Source organism: Numida meleagris, chromosome 12 (genome assembly GCF_002078875.1).
Source record: "Numida meleagris isolate 19003 breed g44 Domestic line chromosome 12, NumMel1.0, whole genome shotgun sequence".
Lineage (NCBI taxonomy): Eukaryota > Metazoa > Chordata > Aves > Galliformes > Numididae > Numida > Numida meleagris.
In genome coordinates this window covers 16,579,345-16,605,070 of record NC_034420.1, presented here as the reverse complement: position 1 = coordinate 16,605,070, position 25,726 = coordinate 16,579,345, and the positions used below count along the sequence as shown (strand labels likewise).

The 25,726-nt window shown below is 52.3% G+C and overlaps 2 protein-coding genes across 13 annotated transcripts in view; one reads left to right on the top strand and one right to left on the bottom strand.

Moving 5' to 3' along the window:
• SHROOM1 (shroom family member 1) overlaps positions 1–25,726 on the top strand; it is a 46,382-nt gene that overhangs the window by 16,633 nt on the left and 4,023 nt on the right. For 8 of the 12 annotated variants that reach the window (XM_021410782.1, XM_021410781.1, XM_021410778.1 and 5 more), the window contains 6 exons: positions 2,844–5,682; positions 6,289–6,407; positions 8,305–8,895; positions 9,591–9,741; positions 10,949–11,221; positions 12,713–13,298. In XM_021410782.1, coding sequence (XP_021266457.1) covers positions 2,947–5,682; positions 6,289–6,407; positions 8,305–8,895; positions 9,591–9,741; positions 10,949–11,221; positions 12,713–12,967 — 4,125 coding nt within the window. In that variant the 5' untranslated portion in view covers positions 2,844–2,946 and the 3' untranslated portion in view covers positions 12,968–13,298. Of the gene's footprint in view, positions 1–2,843; positions 5,683–6,288; positions 6,408–8,304; positions 8,896–9,590; positions 9,742–10,948; positions 11,222–12,712; positions 13,299–24,356; positions 25,248–25,726 lie in introns of those variants that run through there. The other 4 variants (XM_021410786.1, XM_021410784.1, XM_021410785.1 and 1 more) reach the window with 4 other exon arrangements.
• Positions 20,127–23,616, bottom strand: SOWAHA (sosondowah ankyrin repeat domain family member A). The gene has a single exon (XM_021410790.1). It carries the CDS (start codon positions 23,334–23,336, stop codon positions 21,999–22,001), a length of 1,338 nt encoding a protein of 445 aa, XP_021266465.1. The 5' UTR covers positions 23,337–23,616; the 3' UTR covers positions 20,127–21,998.

The window sequence follows — 25,726 nt, the reverse complement described above, 5'->3', positions numbered from 1 at the left end:
ATGGCAAGTGGGACCAGAAGGCACTCAAGTGGAGAAAAAGTCCTCCTGCTTATCTGGCACTTTGCTGCCTGGAGGAAAGGCTGCAGGTGGCTTCAGGTGGGAGCAGGAGAGATGGCAGCAGAGGAGGGAACGTCCCATGACATCTATGAGCCACGTCCTCCTGCAAACAGGGGTCAGTGGTTGCTGCTGCTCTTTCCAGCTCAGATGGTCTTACTTTCACCTTCTAAGGAACTGAAGTTATATATTTCCTGTTATTTATGGTATCATAAAACTTGAGACATAAATTCGTTTTGTTGCTGACTTCACTGTAAATGACAAACAGAGGTAGCCTGAAATAATGGGGGGAAAGAGATCTTGGGAAACGCTGGCATAGGAAACCACAAGAGCTCTTTCACCGATGTACATAAAACCAAAGCACAACTGTTATTTAAATTCTACGCATAGCTGTGGAAAGCGAGCGCCAAATTCGCGTTGTAAATCAGGGTAGCACCACTAACTTCGATGGAACCGTGCCAGCGTGTCCCAGACAAAGCCTTGGCTCAGTCTATTAACAGCAGTAGGGAAGTAAGAGAGCTGCCCGGAGAAGTTCCACGGGAACACAGTTTTGATTAAAAAATGAAGATAAGAATGAGAGAGGAATCTGCCCTCTGGTTCCCCCGTGGCTCCCGCAGGGCTTCATCCTGTGCATCTCTGGGTGTGCTGCAGCTCACATTGCTCCACGGGAGCACGGAGCTGAGGGTGCTGCTGGTCTGAGGACGGTCTGCTCCCGCAGGGGATGTTGGTAACCCTGGTGTAACCTCACAGGTGGCGTGCTCTGATGTGTTTTCTGCCAGCACCGTCACTCTCTCGTCTGCTTTTCTCCTTCTACGGCTTCAGGAAATCCAAGGTTTTCATTTCACCAGATTTCTAAGGTTTTTATTTCTTGAAATTCTTCAGTATGTTGTGACGAAAAGGACGGGAAACTTCAGCGGTGGCTGTTGATGTTTGTTGTGTGACCCCTTTATTCAAGGAGAGACAAATAAATTTTGCAGCTGCATGTTAGAGATGTCAGGAGAGGGAGGGGGAACCTCTCCACGTGTCCTCGGGTCAATTTCTTACTGAAATTTCTGAAGGAATGCAGCAGAAATTCCAACTTTGTGGCGTTACGCTCTTTTCATTTCTCAGAAACTCGTTAATTTATTTACTGTGCCCCACAAGTCCAAGTTCCCTTTATAGATTAACTGATGTATTTTGGCTTCCCTCCATCTGTTCTTTTGGTGGAAGATGAATGATACCACGACTGTCTTTGAAACAGGGCAGGAATGTGCCGTTTTTTGATTAAAGAGCAGCATCAGCCCTGGAACCTCCCTGTGCCAGCTCTGCGAGGCCCCCGGCACAAGTGTGTTGTCAGGAACGGAGGATGGAAATCTGAGTCCAACCTCTGTGATGAAAACAGATGTGCAGTGCTCCGGCTGGATTTGGAAATGGTTTGCCTTTCCTCAGGAGGAGCGTCGCTATGGAGGAGCTCGTTTGTGGAGGCTGTCGGTGCTGTTTATTTCTTTGCTTTCTTTTAGTAACGAATTGATCTTTAGAAGCGATTTAAATGGGAGTTCCTAAATGAGGCCGCTGCCTGTGACCTGCCAGGCTTGCTAGGTTGGGTTTCCATCAGGACTTGTACTGCCTGTGTGCGTGTCAGAGGGGGGTGAAGCTGCAGAAGCGGCCGGGGGGGTCACACACGGTGTGGCCACCTCCTGCATCCCTCTGGTGGCCCCTTCTGTGGCTGCCTGTGGAGATCTTGTTTCTTAGAATAAACCCGTGTGCATTGTGTAAGACTCAGAGTAAATGTCAAGTGCTGCTAATGAACGTGGGCTGCTTTCTCGACTCCACAAGAGTTCTGTGTTTGTTGCATGTGAACTTTAAGCTGGTGCCTTTTCTGGTGCCTCTGGAATGTTGGCAGGGCAGTTCCTAACATCAGGCATGAAAGCATTTGCGTGTTGTTTGAAAGCCGTGGTTTGCTACTGACTGCAGAACGTCTCATCAGGGTACTGCTGATCTCCTCAAAGCACTGGGAAGGGTCTTCCAGGAGAGGTGTTTTTAAGCACGGATTGACATGGCATGGAAGCTCACTTAAACAATGCACCATTTTCATCGTGCTTGTCAAATAAATACCGTTTGGTTCTCGCTCCCCAGAGAAACAATGGAAGCCTTAGAGGAGCAGGGCTCTGGCAGGGGCTGGTTGGGCTGATTGTAATCACGATTTCTTCCCATTTGATAATTCTGGGCTAATCTCTGCTCTGCTCGCTCAGTGCGGCTGTCCACGTGTTCTGTATGAGATTCTGAAAGGAAATACAGAGGTGCTGGCAGGGTCGGGTACACTCTGCGTGTTGGAATTGCAGCGATGTGTTTGCAAAACCTCCTGCTGTTCGGAGGAGGGCTGTGTCCATCCAGCTGGGAGCCGGGCGCCGACCCGTGGCTGTGGGCATTTCCCAAAGCACAGCTCTGTGTCCCTTGGGCACTTTGCACAGCTCAGTGTGTGCTGTGTTCAGGTACCTCTGGGATCAGGGAGCATCTGAGCTGGAATTTCAACCTCTCCGATTTATTTTTCGGCAGATTGTAGCTCTGATTTTGGCCCTTGGTGTTTTGCAGTCATGAGAGGATGTCTTCTATAGTTGCTGTGTTTGCTATAAAGGAATGGATGGTTCCAAGATCCCTCTAACTACTGAAGCTATGTAGCTTCTCTTCTCTTGTTTTCTAGTTCCCATCTTCAGCAGGTGTGTGATGCTTGCTGCCTGCTCTCCCAGCGTTCCCCCAGCATTCTGCCACCAGGTCTTTCACCTTTTTTTTTTTTTTCCTCTCCATGTTAGGATCCTCTAAATATTATTGGAATGTGGCTGCAGTGCAAAATGGGCTTTTCCAACAACTTGGTTGTGGAGACCTAATCAGACGGTTTCCTGGAAAGCCTTCGCCATGGCTGTATCTGAGAACGAGACAGAGAGATGGCCTCGCAGGCACGGCGGTGGAATGGTGGCACTGGTGGAGCCTGCGGCCGCTCCTGACAGCAGCCATCTCTCTCCGGTGCCGTCCCTTGGCAGCGCAGACCACGTCCTGCACCTCCCTGGGCGAGCAGATTCTGCTTACAGCTCTTTCTCAGGGAGTTCAAACGTTCCGGAGTATCACACCCCATCATGTTATGAAGCAGACTGCTGTCCAGCTCCGGAGCAGGTACCGTACATGGACTCGGAATATGTAAGAGGCATTTATAACCTCAGTGCTGCAAGCTCTGCTCTCAGATGCCTGCAGCCGTGCCAGGCACCAGCCCCGAGCATCCCCGGTGCCTCCCACAGCCCGGCTCTCGCTGAGCACAGCAGCAGCACTCCTCCCTGTGGGATGCTGAACCAGGGACTGCCACCTCCAGCTGCACCTCTGCCCTCTCCTCCCGCACGACTCGACAGCTACAGGATCGCCAGGCACCTGGAAAGCACGAAGGGGAGAGGGAGGTGGAACTCCGGAGGTCTCGGTGAGTGCAGTGCGCAGTCAGCTCCTTGCATGGACAGACTGGAGGATGTATCGCACGGCCAAACCGGGGCTGGAAGCAGCGAGCCAGCTATAGCAGCAGCTAGGAGAAGGGCTCTGGAAAACAAGGGTCCTTCTTCTGGTTCTGCAGATGGAGTATCCGTATCCAAACTTCAGGGGCTAAGGACAGAAGAAAATGGAGAGCGGAGCCCATCCCAGAAACCTGTGAGGAGAAGTAATCCCCACGTTTACAGCAGACCATCTTCATTCATTTTTCAGGAATATTTGAAGACTGACTTTGTGGCTAACGTCCCTAAAATTCTGTCTGCTTATGGTTCGGCTCACGCACACAGCATTTCTGAAGAGGTGAAGCCCAGGTCCTACCCAGCCACACACTGCAGCCCTGGTGCTGCTGGAGAAGCACAAGGGGACGAGCAGTGCCCGTGCAGTGTGCGTCGGGCAGCGCTGGGGGATGCAGAGCTGCGAAGCGCGGTGCTGGAGCGCGGCCAGTGGAAGGGATCCCTGCTCTGTGCTCAGTGCCCACTCCGTGCTGAGCTGCCTCCAGACGTGGGTCAGGATGTGTTTGAGGACGTCTGTGACTTGAAATACACAGAGAATGCTCTCCTAATTAAAAATGCATGCAGGAAGTCTAACAGCTGTACAGATAAAAATGGGTGCAGTGACTACAAAGGAGAGATTGGGAGTGTTGTTAGGGAACCGCTCCTGAATCCACAAGCCAAAATGCAGAAATTGCCACTGTCCTGCAGCTGTGATACTGTAGAATCGGAGCAGTCTCGCTCTGGGAAGTTGGATCATGGCAATAAGCAGTGCTGTGATAATACTGAGCAAATGGCTTCTCTTAGACCGAAGGAAGATTCCTCATCACAACCTTTAAATGAAGGTTGTGCCAATAGCAGCAGTCCTGGCCTTAACGTGCATCTAGAGCAAGAGCAACTTCCTGTTCCTTACCAGAAATGTCAGCCTGAACTTCAGCAAGAGCTCTTACAACAGCCTCCGGGTGATCCTGGTGCTGAACAAATAACCAGACAGACCACTCCGATGCTTTACTACCTGTCTGGAGGAAGGGCTGCCAGCACCCTGCACCACAGCAAGCTTGCCTGGTGTCCGGAGGGTGCAAGGAGCTCACCAAAAGGATTTGCAGCAAGCAGCCACGCTGCCTGGGCGCGGAGCACAGAGATGCAGAGGGAAAGCAGTGAGCCCCGAAAGGCCAAGCACCGCCAGCTGTGTGCTGACAGGGACGCCCTGAGTGAGGCTGAAGACGTCGCTCTCGGGAGCCCTGCTTCATCCACGGATGAGAGTTCTAAGAATGACTACAGAGAGAAACTTAAAGTGGCTCAGAAAAAGGTTCTGAGAGAAACTTCCTTTAAAAGAAAAGACTTGCAGATGAGTTTGCCTGTTCGGCTGAGACAAAAGCCCTCCAAAAGGCCTTCAATTGAACACCTTAGATCTTTCTCATTGTCCAGTGCACATGAGGATGCCAAACCTGCTCCTTGTTCTGCTTCTCACCTAGAATCCTTGGAAGGTTTCAGTAGAGATGCAGAAATTCAGAGGCCACAAGCAAGTCGGATAGGGGGAAGGAAAAGGGCGACAAAAGAGGAAAAGAAACTGTGTTATTCTGAACCTGAGAAACTCGATCGGCTGGCAGACAGGGAAGCCCCGTGGAATCGAGGCAGCGATGAGAGCACCGAGCAGGATTCGGTGGCAGCCAGGAGAACTGCGGAGAGCAGAGGGAGGGCACGTTCCAGTTCGAGTATCTCCAGGACGGAGCTGAAGCAAATCCAGCACTCTGCACTGATTGAGTACATGGAGAGGAAGATCAGTCAGAGGCCGGGCAGCACGCAGCTCGTCCCACCGCATAAACCGCCCCTGCAGACGAGGCCTTCGCATCCTAAATGGCCTCCTGGCAGGAGCTCCAACCACAGCGAGAGCAGGAAGACGCCGAGCAATGAGGCTTTCTTCTCTGAAGAAGCAGCACCAGATGTTTTCCCTCCTCCTTCACCCGTCCCCCCGCCAAACGCAGCCTGCGGAGGTGGGACGGTGCCGGCAAAGCCCAGCCCGCATCCAGCCGCACCGGATCGCAGCCGCAGCCCTGAGCGTGTGTCCGTGCAGAGCCTCCCTGTGGTGGGAGCTGCTGCCCAGGGGCTGGAAGCGGAGCGCCCTTACACACAGGTGAGCGGCGTCGGGATGCCGGGGTGCAGCCTTCTGCTGCCCAGGGAGCAGCGGGACCCGTCACTGGGAAACCCAGACCTCGTCAGGAGTGAGGCATCAGTGCTTGACTTCTAGCACGTGGTAGCAGGGGATGAAGGGAATTGGGGCGAAGGGCTGCTTGCTTTATCTGTAGGGAATGCTACGTTGCTGTTTGAAAGCAAAGCCCATGCTCTGCTTTTGCAGCGTGCAGGAGAAGTAGTTGGGGAGGGGGAGGGATTTTAAGAGAAGTGCTGACAATTTTAACGTATTATGTATTTATGATTAACAGTAACGATTTGTAATTCTCATATTTTGCAATGGAAGTATTGTAATATTCTGTAAGGAAGTACTGCAGGCAAACAAGATGTCCTTTAATGCAAAGAGCTGCAACGTAAGTGCACAAAGGTAGAAACTTTTTGTAACAGAAACATGTTTGGTCTGGACAGAAGCACCTGCACAAGTAGCACACAGCCATTACAAAGGAAGGGGGGCAGGGGGTGGAAGAAAATCTTCTCTCCAAAGCCAGCCCTTTGGGAAAATCCCAAAACAACTGGAAACCGAGTGAAGACCCATCCTTTGCAAATGCAGCTGCATGGTCCGAGCGCTGCCTGTACCGTGTGCTGCTCTCGTTTCCAGGATGCAGACAGATGTGCCAGCTGTGCGGCATCACCAGCCCGGCCTTGTGGAATCCACCTCAGCACCCCCAGGTAAGCTGCGGGAGCACGGCTGTGGGGCACACACGCTGCCTTCTGCCTGGGGGGGGGGAAACAGAACCCCAACCTGAGCTTACGGGGCAGGGGAGAGCTCATCCAGAAGCACAAGGCCCCTGGAGCCCCTCCCACACCCAGAGCCCCTCCGGCCTCACCCCTGCTCTGTGTCGGGGTGTCCCAGACAGAGCCCATCCTCCCGGGATGCATTTCTCTGTTCTCTGCTCCTAAAGAGCAGCAGAGCCCGTGTTCAGGCAGCGACAGCGTAGCGCTGGGCACGACCGCCTGCTTCCATCTTCCGTTCTTAGCATCCCTCACTGGAATATTTGTGCGGTACCTGATTTCATTCCGGGACGATCCGTAACGTCATTTCTGCTGAGCGGAGAAGCGCGTCAGCGCTGCGTGCCTGAGCTGCTCCTCCGGGAGCGCAGCTCCCTCGTGTGACCGCTGGAGACGGCAGCGGCTGCGCTGAGCTCTGCGGGCTGCAGTGCTGCACGGTGTGCGTGTGTGTGTGTGTATATGTATGTGTATGCGTGTGTCCGTGTGCGTGTGCTCCTCCCAGGTGGCAGCAGGGCCTCGGGGCTGTGCTTTCTCCAAGGAGAAAGAGGCGCCGTGCTGTTTACAAATAACGAGCCAGAAAGAAGGCGTGTTAAGTCTCAGTATCCGTTTTGCTTGCTTTGAGAGCATCGGGGAGGAGAAGAACCTGAGCTTTGTCTCAACGTAGAAATGAAGCTGACTCCTGTGTAATAATCTCTATAAATAGAATTTCCACTAGTTCAGTCACTGGAGCAGCCCCAGGTGGCTCCAGGTGGCCTGCTCCTCTTAGCAGAAACCCTGCAGTTCTTCCTGAGGTTTGGGGCTTGGGTTAAATGTCCCCTTTTAGCTGGGTGTGAGTATCGCTCGGGGTTTGGGACAGAGCAGTGGAAGGGCAGAAAAGCATTTGGTCAGAGTTCTGTAATAGGTGCTGCGAAACAGAGATGAAAAAACAGTGACTGGTTTAATTAGTAACTAATTTAGACGATTATCTTTGGGAAAGAGCTTGAGGAATGAGTTTCACTGTTACACTTGTATCTTATTTGTTCTCTTGGTTTTCCTCCCAAGAAAGCGCTGCTGAGCTGCGGTGGGAAACCCAGAGCAGACAGATCACGTTTGTGCTGTTAATTACTCCCAAAGTGGTTCCATGTAAGACTGGCAGGGAGACTTTGGTCACTGTGTGCGTCTCTTCCCGAGGCACGCTGCCATCCCTAACTGGGCAGTCCCTCCACTGGTGCAGTCTCTGTCAGGGAAGGGCAATGCTTACATTTGGTTGGCTTTGGAAAGGTCAGTGCTGTCTGTTGCAGCAGGGTTAGGAGCAGGGGGGGAAAGGACAGATTTTTCTCCCAGCGGTGCTGACTTTGTGACCTTAGTTCGGGTGGACAAACACTGAAGTGAACTCTCTCTGCGTGTTTTGTGGGACAAAACTTCTGCTTTGTGCCTACAACTTTGAAGTTTGTAGGTCAAGTCAAATCAGGGCTTAACAAAAAGCCTCCCACTGCGTCCCTCTGCTTTCCCTTTCTTCTCTGCCCTCACAATCGCAGTATGTTATATAAAAAAAATATTACTAGAGGGAAAACAAAGTTTTGTTCGTTCAGTCATGTCAGCACACTGCTGTGCACATGCATGGCTGGGCCATGCTCCTCATTTCCATGGGTGGCAGTGGATGTGTATGCGTGAACACCAGTGTATTTTAGAAGTGCCTGTCCCTGCTGACTGTATCTTCATGAACATAATTGCTCATGTCGTGCTGATGGTGGCCTTTCCCTTCAGAGTTACCTGTAGCTGCTGAAACAGTCTGCCAAAGCATCTACTGTAGAGGAAGTGTCTCCAGTAAAGGGAACGTCTGTCTTTATTCTTGCAGTTCCCATGATCCCAGGGAAGATGGATGCCAGAGCCATGAACACAAAGACAGCGTGGCTGGTAGCTCTCTGCCTCAGGGCAGTGAGGAGCTACCTGCCAGCACCTCTGTCCTCAGCCCAAGGAATGGAAGCAGGGAAGATGCTCAAGTGGAAGAGAAAAGCAGAAGCAGATCTCAGACTGGCGATGCTTTAATGATGCGCCCGGAGCTGCAGCTGAAGGCAAGCGGTGCTGCGGCTGCTCAGGGGAATGCAGCGTGCTGCCTCGTGCCCCCTGCTCAGCCTCAGCAAGGGGATGGGGGTACAGCCCCAGGTTGGAATGTAAATGAAGCTGCCACTCACAGCAGCCGAGATGGTGTTCTGCAGGAGGGAGGGAAGGACCTGCCCCAGAGGAGGCTGTGGTCCCCTGAGGATCGGCGTTACGAGGAGCTCGTGATGGATCTCGTGGCCAAAGACAGTTCTCTGGTTGATGTCCTCATGCCTTATCCTGTTAGAAAAACTGCTCTGGACTTGATGGAAGGTCTTTTCCCTGTTAACATTTCCATGTTGGAAATGCACAGAAGGAAGGCAGATGTGCGACGTGCACGGGAGAATGAGTAAGTAGGCAAAACCAGTTAACTACTATTTTAAGACATGATAGTGTATGAATGTTATACATACACCAGCACTGAGGAGATGTTTTCCTAACATTTGTTTTGTTAGCAAAACATTATAGTTTTCTGGTTTACATGTCCAAAAATATCTGAGGCTACGGGTGCGTGAGGGAAGAAAGCTAGAGTAGGGCACACTGTGATGAATGCCTGCAAACAAAAGCACTGTGTGCACTGAAAGCACGAGAAATAAGTAGGCTGCACACTGGTGGATGGGCAGCTGGGGTATGGCAAATTTAACCCTTCTGCCTGGGTGAGTTTGGTGCTGCTCAGCTAAGCTGCATGGTTCCTACACGTTGACAGCTTTTGCAGATCAGAGCGTTTCTCAGGATCGCGTGCTGCCTGTGCAAGGAATGGGCTGTGCAGGGACAGGAGGGGCCCTGGTGGCCGTGCTGCTGCACCGAGTGTATGGCAGCAATGTGCTGAGCTCTGTGCATCAACCAGAGCAGCGTGAGACCTGGCTGAAAGGGGCTGACAATCTTCATCTGCTAAACTGCTCTGTAGCCTTTAAAATACTAAAATGTCCCTGCTGTGAGATGAGAGAAAAGTGATTCTGAAGTAGAGACGCATAAAAACAAGAACACAGTGTTCGTGAACAATACTCAGTGTTTGTCACAGGTGTTGATTTTCTGTTTGAACAGCAGGAAAAGCAGTGGAGATGTGACAGAAGAATGTCCTGAATCCGAACTCACCGCCATGCAAAGGAGTGAGGATCCCACTGGGCAGGGAAACTGCACCCTGGGTGGGAATGGAAGTGACGTGAAGGACCTAGATGACATCACGTGTAAGAAGGTAGGTGACCATCAGGTGACCTGTTGTTTCTTCACCACGACACGAAGTTATTCACATCACACCTATTATTGTGGATGCTTTTATTCCTAGCTTTTATCCCAGTAATCATGTTTGACAGATAACTTTGAATCAGTCTTTTTTTCCCAGTAGGTAAAGTCCTAGGGATGGGCAAGGTGATCACAATCAGTGGTGCTTAAATTCTGCCTGATTTCATTCCGATTTCTCCTTCCACGTGCTGACCTTCAGCAGGCCGTGGGGGCCTGTGTGTGCAGCACACCTGCGGGCTGGATGGGGCTGCTTGCTTCCTTGCTCCTGCACAGCAGCTGGCTCGTGAGCTAACACTCCAGCGTGGTCTCCACATTGTAAAATTCATTACAGCTGGCAGCCTAAATAAGAAAGGTTTTTAACACGGAGAGAACTGGCAGCGTTTTACACTAGTGGCCTAGTAATTTCCATATGTGCAGGGAATAAAGGTGGGCATAGCTGGATGCCAGTTCTATGGACAGAAATATGGCATCTTGGAAGGGTAACGTACAGCTTTGAGGAATTACATTATTTTTTTTTCCTGTAGAAACTTGGCAGTACTCCATCTCAGGTAATTACAATCTGCCCTCTTGAAATTCCTCCTGCTGTGGGCGTAGGGATATTTTCTGCTACCTGCTGTTGATCTGCTGCTGCTCTTTATGGTGCTATCGGCCAATTTCCAAACAAGCTGAGGCAGTTCTTATCCCTCTCCGATCTCGGAGCCTTTTTCCATATCAACACTTCAGTATTTGACAGCCCCCTGCACCTGCTCTGCCACCAGGCACTTGGGCTCAATTGAATCGCCTGCACAACTGCCATTCCCTGTGATATGTAATTCCAGTCCGTTCCTGTGCAGCGAAGTAATAGAGCTGTGGCTTCACGCTCACGTATCTGAGCATAACCACGTTTAAACACATGGAAATCTTTGTCGTAGCTCTGGTTGGAAGCTCTCTGAGCGAGGAATGACACCGCCCATTGAGGCGGTCAGCAGCTGTTTGCTTTTCAGGGTTTGAGAATTAAGTATACCTTGGATAATCTTCCTTTTCTTCTTTCCCAGAGCTTGTAATTATTTTAAGTCTTAAGTCTGGCGAAGATGACACGAGAAAAATCCATTCTTTGTAAGTGATACGGCTTCTCCTCGGCAGTCCGTTTTTTCTATGCTTTTTATTTCCCCCTTTTGCAGCTGGAGCTCATCTCCAGCCTCCGGGCCAAAGTGCGGGCGCTGGGGGAGGACAGGGAGCTCGTCCTCGCCGAGGCCAAGGAGTGTGCGGAGCGCGGCGAGGAGCTGGAGGCCGCCGTGCGCGCTGCCTGCAAGCCCAACGAGGCCGAGCGCTACGCGACGTTCATCGGCGACCTGGAGAAGGTGGTGAGCCTGCTGCTCTGCTTGTCCAGCCGCCTCGCCCGCGTCCAGAACGCCATGAGGAAGGTCGACGGCAACACGGATGCTGAGGAGAAGGTGAGTGATGAGAGCACCGAGTGCTTGCTTAGTTCTGTCCGCATCTGTCCCGGTGGGGCTGCGCTCGCCGTGCTTCCTCCAGCTCTGCACGCAGGTGAGCTGCACGCCGGGGCCGAGCAGCGCCCGGGGGGGCTGAGCTGCAGGTGGCCATCCAGCCCACGGCTGCTCCCCAGGGGCAGGTCACAACCTGTGCATCAAGGGTGGGTTTCTTCCCACCGCTAATTGCAGAGTGCTAATTGCTGCCTTGCAAAGCTACGCTCACTTAATGAGCTTGTCTTAGCTGTAGGGAGCAGGAGGAGGAAGCGGTCGTGCCTTCAGATAAAGTTGTCCGTAGTTTAACTTGACCAGCAGGTTCTAATGGAAAATTGGGAATTGTCTCGTGCTACCAGGAAATCTTTTCAAGTCTGAAATGCACTTTTGCTTCTAGAGAAGACAAGCAGAGTTTAGCCTAGGGACGATGATTTCCTGCTGTCCTTACTGCTTTCGGGCATGGGTTTATCAAAGCAATACCTGCTGCTGTTATTTCTTATTCGGAAACAAGAAAGCATAGCATTACTGCTGGGGTTTCCTGGAGCTGTGCTGCTGCTGACCTTTACTGTGTGCTCTAGGGGTTTGCCATTATTTAGATGTAGATACGGAGAAGCAGGATCTACCTGTTCTAAAATGTCCCTCACGTCAACGTGAACAATTCTGGGCAGCGTTTCACACCAAACAGCCTTCGTGTTTCGTGGCTGGTGTTCCTGTAATCTTCATAGCAAATGCATTAAAATCAATTATTCGAGACTTGGAATAACGTATTCTATAAAGATTTGATGATGTGCCAATATTTTCCCAAGTATCTCCCGATCGCTGCAATTCTGGCAGCCTTGAATTCCAGCTGCTGTGCTTGGGATGCAGGTGCTGGCAGTTGCTCTGTGCTCTACTTACGGACATAGTCCTGAAACTGGAGATCTTCCAGCAGTGCCATCCCTGTGAAAATCATTACAGCTGAAGGAAAATGGGTTAAAATGTGGATGGTGTTAAAAGCCCATAGAACAGACGAGGCTTGATTCTTGTGGATTTGACGAGCAGTCACTGCCTGCATCAAAGTTACTTTCTTGCCTATGCATTTTAAGTCACAGTATATTTTTCATATGGCATTGGCACTCTGGCCACACGCAACCGGGAAAATACAAAGATGCATGCCTTACAGAGCTTCTAATTGAAAGAATATAGACACAGAATGCTCTAAAGTTATGAGAATATAAAGTACATGGAGTTTTGTCCTGAGGGCTCTGTGGAAGGAGTGAGCCTTGATGGGATTTACTGGGTGTCTTTACCTTACAAGCCACAAGAATGAGTAATTTAATCTAGAAAAAACTCATGTGGAACACAAAGCCCACAAGAGGAAGCAATTAAACTAAATCGACCGTGGCTTCCAAATGAAGATCTACGGTCTGCCAGGAATGATGAGGTTTCATAGTGTGCTGCTTTGTTTTTTCATCCTATTAGCAATCGCTGAATGAACGGCACAAGCTCTTGTCTAGACAACGGGAAGATGCAAAGGACCTGAAAGAAAACCTAGATCGTAGGGAGCGGGTGGTGTCTGGTATCCTTGCCAAATACCTGAGCGACCAGCAGCTCCAGGCCTACAGGCACTTCGTGCAGCTGAAGACCTCTTTGTTGATTGAACAGAAGGACCTCGAAGAGCAGATCAAATTTTTCGAGGAACAAGTAGAAAACCTTGAGAAAAGCATCCCTCTCTAATCACAAAGGACTCTCCGTTTTTATATGTGATAATTTGTGATATTTTCTTGGGAATCCGTACGCGCCCGCTGCGCTGGGCTCAGTTTGATGAGCTCTGGCAATCCTGTTAGTGCCACAGTATTGACAAGTGCTTAGGTGCTCTAGGCACACACTGGCCGTGCTTTCCCCTCGGACAAGCCAAAATCCCGCGGTGTGTAGCAGACTGCACTTTGGAAATGGCTGCTAGGATGTCTTGCCCCCATTAATTTGCCGTGGATTTCCCCTTCTTGTTGTCTGTCCATCTGTTTCCAGATTGACATAATCTCAATAAAAGAACGGCGTAAATATTTTCCTTCTGTGGGCGGCTTGAGCGTTCGAAATGAAAAATGACGTGGGTGTTCGAATTTGGAGATCGAACAAAGCCATCGGGATCGCTGTGGATCATCTCAGTGAAACTCTTGCGCTCATTTCCGCCGTTTACGTGTATGTATGGCAGAGTAAAAACACACTGCATTGGAAGAAAATAATTATTTTCCTTCTCAGCGGTTGCCACCCATGCGTCTCCTGGCTCCGCGCAGTTGAGGCTGTTGAGAGCGGGTGCTGATGACATGGAACCAGCTGGGCTGGGCACTTCTCACAGCGGTAACCTCTGAACTCATTCCCGCAATGCCGAGTTTGCAAAGTCCTCACGGTGCTTCTGAAGTGTTTATTTCTCACACAGCACCTTCTAGGGCTGATTTTAAGTAGTTTTCAATTGCTAGCGTGCACAAGAAGCACTGAACGGGGGCACAAAGCTCTGCTGCAGGAAAAGGCAGATGGAGAAAGCGGAGGAAATAATTCTGTTTCGTGAGCCTTTCTATAAATGCCTTGGCAAAAATCTTTCAAACTGATGTTGTGTGCTGAGTCAAACCAGTGATGGTGCCGTATTCCTAATATGGGTGATTGTTTAAGTATTCAGTGACAGGAATGTTCAGGCTGAGCTGCATGCCTAGATCAAGAATAAGGTGTCTGCAAATCAAACTGGGGATTATGCCCCAGGCAAACAGATCTTCACTGTTCCATGCTGCTAGGCACTATTGGGGAATTTTTTTACTTATCGGTGCACGTGCCAGCTGCTCTCCTGCTGCCTGTGGCCACTCAGCTCTGTCTGGGGGCATCCTCTGGGCTTGCATGAGCTTTAAATGAACTCATAAACCCTCAGAATGGGCCATCGACCTGAGTTTAAATTAATGGCTTTAGTTAGTTTTACATCAGATGTTTTTCATTTGAGTTTACCCGCTGGGCAGCATGAATGAACTCAAGAAGTAACTCTGTCCCAAAGGGTGAGCACCGCCTGTGTTCCATGCAAGCAAAGCTCACTGAGGACAACCTGCCAGCCCTCCCAGCGGTGGAAGGAGGGCACCCAGAGCAGTTCCACGTGCTGCCCCTGCCCACAGCTCACCTGGGAGCAGCGCTGCAGGCAGTGCAGCTTGCCAGACTCCAAGGTTGCCAGCTGCTCCGTCTTCAGAATAAATGAGCACAGAGTTAGGTGCTTTCCAGGCTCTGATAAACAAGCATTTGTTCTGTGGCTGCGAGACTTCGGTTTGCATATTTATGCAAGAGTGTTGGTTGCCCTGCTCATGTTTCCAGAGAAACAACGTGGCGTGGTGTGCCCTGCAGAAGGCTGGGAAGGGTTCACTTCCGAAGTCTGTTCTGTGATGTGTACCGAGTATCAGGAAATATGTCTGCAACGAGGTGTGCAGGTGGATGGCGTGTGTAGCAGAGAGCAGTTTTGTGGATATTAACATTTTGTTCCATTGATCTGAACAGAACAGACTGTGCTTTGTGTTGAATCCACCGTTTTATGGGGCACGGGGCTCCAGCATGCAGTGGCCATGGTGTTTAACTGAATGGCTGCTTTACTCCAGTTTAGCTCATTAGATTAAATCAGAGTTTGAAGTCTCTGAAGTTGGTGAAGAATGGGGCAATATATCAGTGCCTGCTGATGCTGCTGTAAAATCTGCAGTCTCTCCTAGGAGACCGATTAGAAACATGTGGTTCCTGGGCTAGTTGAGGAAAAGGAAGTGGCTGGAAATAAGCTAATGCTTGCCTTGAGGGGAAAGGATGGGTCTACACTGCTCAGTTTCTCTTGACTTTTTGGTCTTTTGTGTCATGCAGATGTTTGTCTGGATATCAGGTGGGTCTCAATTGTGATGCTGATCATTTGTAATTGGCTTGTTACCCGTGGCTGAGCCAGAGGCAGTGCACCAGGCGTGGGGGCATGTCACAGACAGTGTTCCTGGCACATCTGCATACAGAGATGTTGGCTTTTAAAATCACAGTCTGATGCACCAATACAAATAATGATTTAACCGGACCCCAGATTAAGAGCTTCACAGAGTATCTCTCTTAATGCAAAGGAGCAGCCCTGTGTACTTTGGATAATGGTCAGGCTGCAGTGGCTCACAGCCTCCTCCATGACCTGCAAGAGAAAGGGACGCTTGATTGGGCAATGCCATTGCATCTCCTTTTGGCAGTGTGGAGTGGCACCGAGGTGCTGGGCATGAACTCCCTCTTGGGAGGCCTGTGCTGCTTATTCTTAGCTGCTGGAAGGGAGCACAGCATCAGGCCGCCAGCATCAGCAGCTGAGCTCAGATCTCCAGGTTTTTCTTTCCTTCCTTCCCTCCCTGTAGCACAGAAGCTCAGATGGCCACAGGCTACTCCAGCAGTGACACAGAGCCGAGCCTGAGCGAGGCCATGGAAGCACTGATGCTCTGATCTCCTCCCAGCTGCTGCTCAGAGCCCTGGAGGGCTGTTGGCACAGGGCTGCAGAGCCCTTGGGCAAGCAGAAAGCCAGAGCTGCCTGTGTCTTGGGGGGACAGAAGGAGCCCAACAGCTCCCTGCTTCCAGGGGCTCCGGGGCAGCAAAGCCCCATGTTGCAGCCCACACCCCGGTGCTTACTCAGTGTCCCAGGCTGGAGGTAACCTGACCGCTCCCCGGGAGAGGACAGCAACCCGAGACCTGCGGGAGCATCAGTTTGAATTAGTTACGGCTAAATCCAGGTGAATGCGACGTAACAGTGCCCAGGGAAAGGAAGGGGGTGAAACGTGCAAAACACGAGAGCCTCGATCTTCTCTTTGAGGGTGCAAGCTGCTATCGGGGCTTGGGAATTGTATCCGAAGTCATTTGGCCATCCATGCACATGAGCTGTGGGGGAAGAAACTGCAGTAGCTTATGTTCTGCTCAGCAAAAGTGAGTGGGCCTGATTTTGGGATAAAAAGACAACTTGTATTGCCTAGAGCCAGAGAGATGAGCAAATATTGCAGGTGTGGGTGAGAGCAAGTGGCCGGAGGAAGAACACGCATTCTGCCCACGTGACAGCGCCTTGGCAGCAGCCGTGGGGATTTTAGAAGTAGCAGCTCACTTAGGATTTGATTTAACGCCCACTGCAATGTGTGGGAGTCACTGCTGGATCAGGAGCTGCTGCTTCAGTTTCTCAGGCACTAAATTGAAAGCACTTTTTTTTTTAATGTTATTTTTTTTTTTAGCCTGGGCCTCGTTTTCTTCACAGGGGCGTTGTGCTGTGGCACTTGTGCCTGCAGAGCTAATTAAGGAAGGGAGGGGTGCTGAGGTTAATGCGAATGTACTCTGCAAAAGATGTGCTTGGTGCTGGTGAGAGCTGTGTTTAATCAATAGAAGGATGTTCTCTCTGCGCTGGGAATTCATGGCAACCATTTGAATAAAATCTTAAAAAGAAATTCAGAGCGGCGTGGCAAAGCTCATCTCCTGCACCCTGAGGGAGCCCATGGGTGCGTTACGGAGGAATCAGGCAGTAGGAATCATGTAACCTCTGGGTTTAACAAAACGCACTCAAGAAGCAGCTCATGAATTTCACTGTTAAACAGCCAGAGGCATTAAAGGTTTTATGAAATTCTAAAATGCCACATGAGCCTTGGAGCTGAGTCATCTCACAGATACCTCCGGGGAGAGAAAACATGGGCTGAGCTGGTAGTCTTCTTCTGAAGAATAAGAGATGCTTCTGAAGGTGTGGGTGAGCAGCCAGGTATCTGCAATGGGCCTTCAGCCCCTCATACAGGAGCATCCCACAGCAGCACCTGGAGGAGAATCCCCACATGGAGCGATCCCTTGTGACATCCCCAGCCCCAGGGCAGCTCCTGCACCGCGGGGTCAGTGCTACCCAGTGCCACCCGGTGTCACAGCGTGAGCTGGCGGCAGCGCAGCGGGGCTGAGGGCTTCCTTGGATGGGCAGAGCTGCTTGGAGAGCCCCGCGCTCAGCTGCCCTGCTTGGCTCCGCTGGAGATGGGTGGAGGAAAATAAAACATGAGAGAAAACATGGTCAGAAGTCTGCTCGTGCTGCTGGGATGAGCCCATGTGTCCCACAGGAGATGCTGCCGTGCGGAGGGAGCGTGGTGCCACGCACACACATGGCACGCGACCACCTCGCTGGAACCCGAATGACCAGGGATTTCCGTGCCACAGTTTGTCTTCCATGTGCTCCACTCTTTAAACATGGTGTTTATGGGGCTGATGCTTGCCAACCACGGTGACTGGCAGGGCAGCAAAGGTCTGGGGTGCGCAGCACTCGAAGCTTTTGCCAAGTGTTGTGCATTCGGGTGCTGCATTTTGCTCAGTACTGAGGTCTCCTGCCTCGTCTGGGGAGTTTCAAGATGAGGGGGATGGAGGTGGAGGGGGGAAGGAAGGGCGGGAGGAAAGGAATTCCTCCTGTTACAGCATCTCCTGCTGTAACCGTTCTGGTAACCAACCACCCAAGGACCTGGAGTGAGCAGCTGCTGCCACTGCAAGCAAGCAGCCCTCAGTGCTGGCTGCATCCTGGGCTGCACACCCCTCACTGCCACTCAGTGCTGCGACTGCAGCAGTTGTGATGTGTCCTGCCAGCTGCTGAGGGGTTTCCTTGGCTATTCCTCAGGCAGAGAAGGTGAGAAGGGAGGTAGGAAAAGGGGAAGTATTGCTTTGGCCACAGCTCTTCCTGCTGGGAATGAAACACAGTCCCTGGCTGTGACATGCTGTTTTCGTGGCGGTACACAAATATTAAGACACTGCAGTCAGTGACAAGCTGAGCTCAGCATGAGGGCGAGAGGTGCTTAATGATTTGCCTTATAAATTAGTGAAATAAATCTTGGAACTGGAATGGAAAATGAATGTTCCTCATTACGATGCTGAGCTTTTATCTTTGTCCTCATTGTTCCCTCTCAGAACAACACGCTGTTTGTGCCCGTACTACACATGGGCCAAGTCTGTGTCAGTGACCTCTTCACAGATTTGCAGGGTCTCACGTTAGTACCAATCAGCGGAAACAGCAAAAACGGCCACATTGCCATTTTGCTCAGAGTAACGTGTAAATCAGGAGGCGAATGCATCCAAGGAATGTAGGGCACGGTGGAAGCGTGCAGAGCAGAAGGAAAACATGATGGGAGCTCGGGGGGGGGCTGTCCCCCTGTTCCCTTTGGTTCATTTGGCAGTTCCCATTGTGTCTGCAGTGATCAAGCCGCTCTTGCTGGACCTCAGTCTTGTGTAGAAGCCGAAATCTTGTAAATTCTCCTTGGCAGCACAGGGCCAGCATTTGGCACACCAGGTGACTCTATTCAATACTCCTGAGAACGGAGACAGCCAGAGCTCTGCCTGAGCCTGCACATTGCCTTGCTCTGACCCAACAGCCACGTCCTGGAGTCCAAGACTGTCCCGTGTGGAACCACGGCTCGAGGCTTCTTCGTGACCCTCTGGCACAGTCTTTTGAGCTGATATTCGTCAGATCTAGTGCTGACAAAAACAGGCAAACAGAGTTATCTTCACAGAGACAGACTGAGCCAGGGTCAGGCAAACATTAGCCGTGGTGATCTCTGCTGCTGCTTAAACCTGCACCAGTTTTATTTGTGTAGCTGCTTCACTGAGCGCGGTGCATTCACAGGTTACCCATGACTCTGCTCATGCCGCCTACCAGTCTAAAAAGTTATCTTGGTTTTGATTTGGGGTATCAATAGCATCAGTATGCTTTAAAGAGGTGACCAGGTAGACTACCTCTATTTATAGCAGGAAAACTGGGGCAGAGCACGTAGGCAGGTTCCTAACCAAAGCAGAACACAACCCTGAGCTCCCACTGCCTCCAGCTGCGAGCAGCTGCCAGCCCTCTGCCGCCCCGTGAGCCATTGCCATGCAGCAGGGCCAGAGCCTGGGGCCAGGGGGTTTTGCTTTCACCCTTTGCTGCGATGGTACAGGAGGCTGCTCACCGGGCCGGCCTGCTGCTGGTGGTGAAGCTTCACAGCTGCCGTTCACTCATGTGAAAGTCCTGCTGCCTTCAGCTCGATTTGGGCTTGAAAAAGCGGAATGCAAGGAGAACCTATTCAGCTGATGGATTCATAAAGCTGCGCTAGCCTTCATCTCTGCCAAGAAACTACTCCCCTGATTTGGTGAGAATTCTGTACCCTGTCCCCTCCCCCCTGTAAACAGCAACATACAAAACCAAGACCTGGAGAAGCCGAAGGACTGGTTTTACTGCAAACTGAACGTAACATCTCTGTTTGTCAAATTGCAGCGGTGCGGTCTCAGTACTTCCGAGGATTTGTTTGCACCTGAAGTCCTACAGCGCTGGGTGCACTCATCACAGCCTGCCCAAACACCGTCTCTTCCCCCATCTCTCAGCGAGGAGCGAGCTGCATCGTGGCACAAAGGTGCTGGCAGCGCCCAGCCCCGTGAGCTCCGTGTGTCACAACCTCTCCTGAGTCCCAGCGCCGTGGGGCACACAGCAGGGCCAGGGGCTTGAGTACTGTGCCAGCTCCTCCAAGCAAAGAGTAATGCAGAGCTTCCTGGATGGCACGTGCTGCAGGGAAGTCAGTTATCTCAGCTGTGGCTTCTTGGTTTTGCTTTGAAGCACGGCCCCTGTTTTCCTCATGGTGCAGTCACAACTGAGCTGTACAAGCTGTTGGCTTTTTAAACAGAAAATGCTCCATCCTTGTGCCTTGCAGGTTGGATTTACTCCAGGGAAGCACTACAAATTCAGCGGTGTGACATGAGCAGGTATGGTCAGGTGTGCAGTCACAACTAGCGGACAAACTTCCAAATAAGACTGAGTCAAACTGGAGCCAGCTCCCAGCTGCCACAGAACGCCGTCACTAGGCAGCCCCAGCTCTGCCAGCTGGAACACAAATGCACACACACGCCTCTGTGGTTTCAAGAGCTGCAGCAAAAAAAAAAAGTGTTTAATGTCACTAAAACATTAAAGAAGGGTGACAGACGTTTTCCTGCAGCCCCAAGAGCCAATGCTGCAGTACAAATCAAGGCTTCAAACGACCACACTGGTCAGAGGTCACACCAACAGATATGGAGGAAATCAGAGATCATTAGTATTCTTTTTAACCCAGCTCCAGATACATAAGTCACAAGGTGCTTGATCATTGACATTCTCTTAACGAGTTAATTAGTTCGACACAGAAGCAGAGCGACAAAAAAAGCTAATCCCTGCCTGTGAGAGCAGCAGCTCGGCCCCTCCTGCGGGCAGCACCAGCACATCAGGGTGGGGGGCATGCAGGAGCTGCTGTCACCTTCAGCGCGGTCCTACAGCAAACGCTGAGCCAACTGCAGGTGCAGAGGAAGCACCAGGCTTAATTCAAGGCTGAAAGACACATTCCTGAAGTCGCTGGCTTGGAAAGAAAGGCATGGCATGCAAACAAGTGTTGCAGGGAAACCAAAACACCTGACTGGGGCTGGGAGCAGAGCACGCGCAGAGCTGCCGTCCCCTCTGATCTCACAGCTCTGCGGTTGCGTTGTGAGCTCAGAAGCGGGCTGGTTCTGCAGCACAGCAGGCAGCAGCTGCTGCTCTCAGCTCTGCCTCTTCATTTCAAGGCAACTTTAAATGAGTAACTTAAAAAAACGATCGTCTCGTTGCGAACGTAGCTCCGAACAGCACGCCAACTGCAAGTAATGCATACAGTTCTACAGAAAAAAAACAACTATGTCTGTAACACAACAGAAGTACAGCGAGTTTTAGATCAACATCTCATGCTGTTGAGATACACGTTGCTTTCAGAGGCCATGCACACATTCTGCCATGAAACACCCAACAGAACAAAGCCCGCTTTTTAAAATAAATATTGTTTCCCAATAGTTCAAAATCAAAGTTCAAATCTTAAATAAAAGAATCCGCCGTGGCAGCCTCCCTGCTTCCAGCTGCTGCTCGGATACTCCGCAGGATCCCATGCCTACTTTCTCACTTCACTTTTTTCTTTTTATATGCCATCCGATATCAAAAACGTGCTCATTCAGATGAAGCGATTGAACTGCAGCCAAATGTTCACGGTATCAAGGCATGGTCGGCACCACCTGGCCAAAGTCCTTCGGGAAGGGAACGCAATGAGAAATGCAAACAGCTTCCCACTGAGGTAGACAGATCATGGACACAGAGCAACAAGTGTTGGGTTGTTTGTTTGGTTTTTTTTCCTCCTTTTTGCTTTTTAACCTCGTCAAAGAAAAAGCTTTAGGCAATGATTAAGACACTTTAGTGTTTCCGATAGTGAGAAACTTTGCTTTGAAAAAAATTAAATACACCATTTTAAAATAGAAATATTCCTCTTCTGTTACCAAAACAATCAGAATCATCATAGAAAACTATGCATCTTTCTCCTAATAATTTCAGCCTGCTGTAGAACAAGCCACGTTAAAGCAGCCAGCTACCAGCGTGCTGTTCACAGTGTAAAACACGCAGCTCTTCAGCTGAGGAACGCAGAACAAGAAGCTGTACCTTAAGCATTTAGCCCGTCTACACACAGAGAGGTTGTTGCAGCTTTTCAGCCATGAAGGGCAACGTTTGTGGCCTTCACAACAGGTACCAGCAGCACTGCAGCGCTCCTGGGGCAGCTCCTTCTCAAGCTTCTGAGAGCTGGGCTTCATCCAGCGACCTGCGGAGCCAGACCCCATCACCCATTCAGTTTAACTTCCAAAAAGAAAGACACGGGGAGAAGAAATCCAATTTACTTCTGCGAGAGAAAACCAAGCTCCCCAGTCACGCTCCTGAATGATTCTGACCCTGGGAAGGCAGAGTCTAATGGCCAAAGAACAGCTCGGAAACCGGCCGGCGCTTCATGACAGCCTCCTCGTGCTCCTCCTCCTCCACCACCTCGGAGAGCGAGCAGTACGAAGGGAATCCCCCTCTGGTTTTCGGCTTCCTCCTGGGGCCTGTGGTGGCAGCCAGCAGCTTGTTCAAGGACGAAGGCTTCCTCAAACCTTTGGTGAGATCGTAGAAAGCCATGTCATCGGAAATGACCCCCAGGAAAGTGCTGGTGGAGCTCAGGATGGAAGCAGCGATCTTGGTGCTCTTCTTGATGGGCAGCGTGGGTCCCGTGGGGTGCTGGAGCACGGGGTCCCCCAGTAAGCGCCTGATCGCCACGGAGGTCCCATCCTTCAAGTACTGGTGTGGCTTCTTCCCGCTGTAGTCCCTCAGGTCGATCTTGGCGTGGTAGCTGTGGACCAGCATGGCGATGACCGTGTCCCGGCCGTGCATGGCGGCGAGGTGCAGCGCTGTGTAGCCGCTGTGCGACCTGGCGTTCACGTTGACGCGGGCCCCCTCCTTCTCCGCCACTTCGATGATGTTCCTCACCATGTCGCAGTTCCCACTCTTGGCAGCCCAGTGCAGGGCGGTGAAGCCCGAGATGAAGTCCCTCCGTGCCGCCAGGCTGGCGTCAACCAGCAGCAAGCCGTGGAGCTGCTGGGACCACTGCCCCTCGGCCGCCATCAGCAGCCAGCGGTGCTCAGCCTCTTCCAGTGGCACCTCCGTCGGCTCCTCGCTGGCCCGGTGGTTCTTGTGGGCCCGGCGCAGGCTGGGCGAGCGGCACCCGCCGTCCTCCTCCTCAGGTGAGGGCGATGCGGCGGTCTTCGGTTCTTCGGGCGGCCCCGGGGCCGTGGCAGCGTTGGGGGCAGTCGAGGCCGGCACGCAACGCACCGGCAGCATGCAGGGCTTGGGGAGCGGCTCCTTTCGGACATTGCCCCCCCCGGGGGGCTGCGGCACCCCGCCGCCTTCAGCCTGGAAGAGCCCGCGGAGCTCGGACACGGCCCGAGGCGACGGCAGCTCCTCGGGGGGCGACGGGGACAGCCGCCCCTCGGACGGGGGTTCGGAACCGCCATCCTCGCGCTGCTCCGGGGACGGGCCGGGCCGCAGGTGCCGCCGCAGCACGACGAACTTGGTGCCCTCCCGCTCCTTCACCACCGCCACGGCGTTCACCGCCTGCTTGAAGCGCTCCCGCCGCTCCGCCCGCTCCGCCGCGTCCCCGCCGGCCTCCAGCAGCGGCCGGAAGGCGCCCAGCAGCTCGGCGTTGCTCGCCCACCCGCCGCGCTCCCGCAGGAAGCCCAGCACGGCGGCGGGGCTGAGAGCGAGCTCCGCCATCCCGCAGCCACAGGTGAGGCCGCCGCAGCGCTCCGCCGCCCGAACCCCCCCGAGGCGGAGCTGCCGGGACCCGCGGGCAGCGCGCACCTGCGGCCGCTCCCGCGGAGGTGACGGATCCGCCCGCGCCGCCGCCTTCGTCGAAGGGAGCGGAGCGGGGCGGCCCGGCCGCGCCTCTCTCCTTTCTCCTCCCCGCGGGGCGGTGCTGCGCTGCGGGCGCTCCCCGGGCAGGTGCGGGGTGAGGGGCAGGTGAGGGCTCGGCCCGGCCCCCTCCGCCGCTGTCCTCCCCACCTCCCCCCCCCGAGGACAGGTCGGAACCGGCCGCCAGGCTCCCGGGGCCAACTTTTGTTTGCTGGAGCATTTAACCCCAGAGTTTCTGGAGCCGTGCGGCTAGCTGGGGGGGGATGGGAAGGAGCCTCGGCTGCTCCTGGGAGCTGTGCGTGCCCCCCGGGCTGTGACGGGGCGTCACCTCCCCGCAGCAGCGAAGCGCGGCCGTGTGTCCCGCTCCGTTTGTCGCGTTGCAGCCGGGCTGACGGAGGAGGTGGCTCTCGGCTCTCACACCAAACGCTCCATCGGCTGATTGCTCTTCCGGCTCTGTACAGCGGCGGTTTGGGGTTCGGCGTTGGCTATCGAAGCAGCTCTGGGCAGCGGTCGGGGCTTTGCTCCCCAGGGGCTGTGGTTCTGCCAGAGCGATGCTCGGCTGCAGCTCGGCGACAGCATCTGGCCTGAACCGGAGCGAAAGGATCGGTGGATGGCTCTGCGCTCTGAAATACACTCTGTAGCATGTGCTAGTATGTGTGTGAGTGTATCTATGCTGTGTGTTTATCTTTTGGCTGTATAGTAACTACTACAACACGTGTATCTGTATAAATGATGAAACCTTTACAGCATGCCTGCGCCTATTCATGTACATCTGAGAGAGGTGTTCTCTTTTCATACAGAGAACTGCCTGACTGTGCTGCCACATCAATTACTTCTGCTTAAGCACTTCTCTTAATGTAATTATTGTTCTCTGCTCTGCAGAAGAAAGAAGCCTCAGAGAAATGCGTTTCCCCAGGAGGAGGAGGAGGACTGGAGACCTGCTGCAGGGACCACGCTCAGCCACAAACTTGTTTTCTCCTCGGCTGAGTGTTGCAATTGAGATCACTGAATTGATTCCTGAATGACTGAACAGTTTGTCAAGGAAAACAGCAAGAGAGAGAGAACACAGAGCGAGCAGGGTCAGCGCGGCACCAAGGCAGATAAAAGTAACTGTCTGCGCAAGGATGGATGAGAAAAACAGAACATAGGTTTTTGTTTCCACTGCCTTAGGACTTGACTGAAATGGAATGTCAGCCTGTGCCCAGATCTCCATTTTGAAGGCGGTTCAAGGTGCAGCAGTCTCCACGCAGCACACCTCTTTCCTTTCTCACCGATGCTGCCCTCCTTTCTGCCTCCACACCCAGTTCTGGTGCTGGAAGGGATTGCTCAGTCCTTCCCTCGGCAGCCTTTCCCCCCCCCCCGTTCCCCTCCCCACTCCATCTTTGTGCAGATCTCTGAAAAGCTGTTTTATCTCTTGCTAACAAGCTGGCACTGAGCCAGTTCCTCAACATCATTTTGCTGCTTTAGTGTTCTTTCACATAATAGCATGCAGTCTTTATGCTGCTCGTAGCAATTCAGTGTTTCTGTGGGCATGGCACACCTCTTCTTACTGCCTTCAGAGGTGGCTTGTACAGTAACCTCACCCTCTGCTGAGGGAGCTGCTTGTGAGTGGTATTTCAGTGTATTAACAATGCTTTCCAGCTTATGGCATCCCTGCAGATCTGCTTTGCCTACTGTAGAGAGCTAATAATGAGCAAGCATCCAAAAATGAATTGCTATGGCTTGATTTCAATGTTAATTTCTCTTCCTTACTGGAATCCATTGCAGGCATAAGAGAATCTCAGCAGTCCCTGATGTTGACATTGTAAACCTTCAGCTATGCACTAGCATTATAGTTGATAACTGAAAATGAGCAAGAGGAGGGGAGAAAACTGTTCAGAAGGATTGGCTTTTTTATAAAACATTTCTTTACATTACAAATGCTGGGGGAGAAGTGGCTCCCACTGCTGGAATTGGCTCCAGCACGACAGGACATGTCCCAGGGCTGGCAGCCATAAGGAGGGCTGTACACCTCCTGCAGTGTTCCTGGGGGTGTTTGCATGAGGTGCTGCGTGCCCCCTGCACCCACGTATCCTCTGGGAGCCGGGGGGTGCTGTCAGATCCCGCTGCTTTATCCCCACCCCAGCCAAGGTCCCATTGTTGGCTGTACCATCACCTCCCGGGGGTCCCCGAGGAGAGGTGTTACAGAGGCCGTTCCCCACGGCAGGAGCTGGCATTTCACGTGGCCACAAAGTGAGGAGCACGTCCCCAGG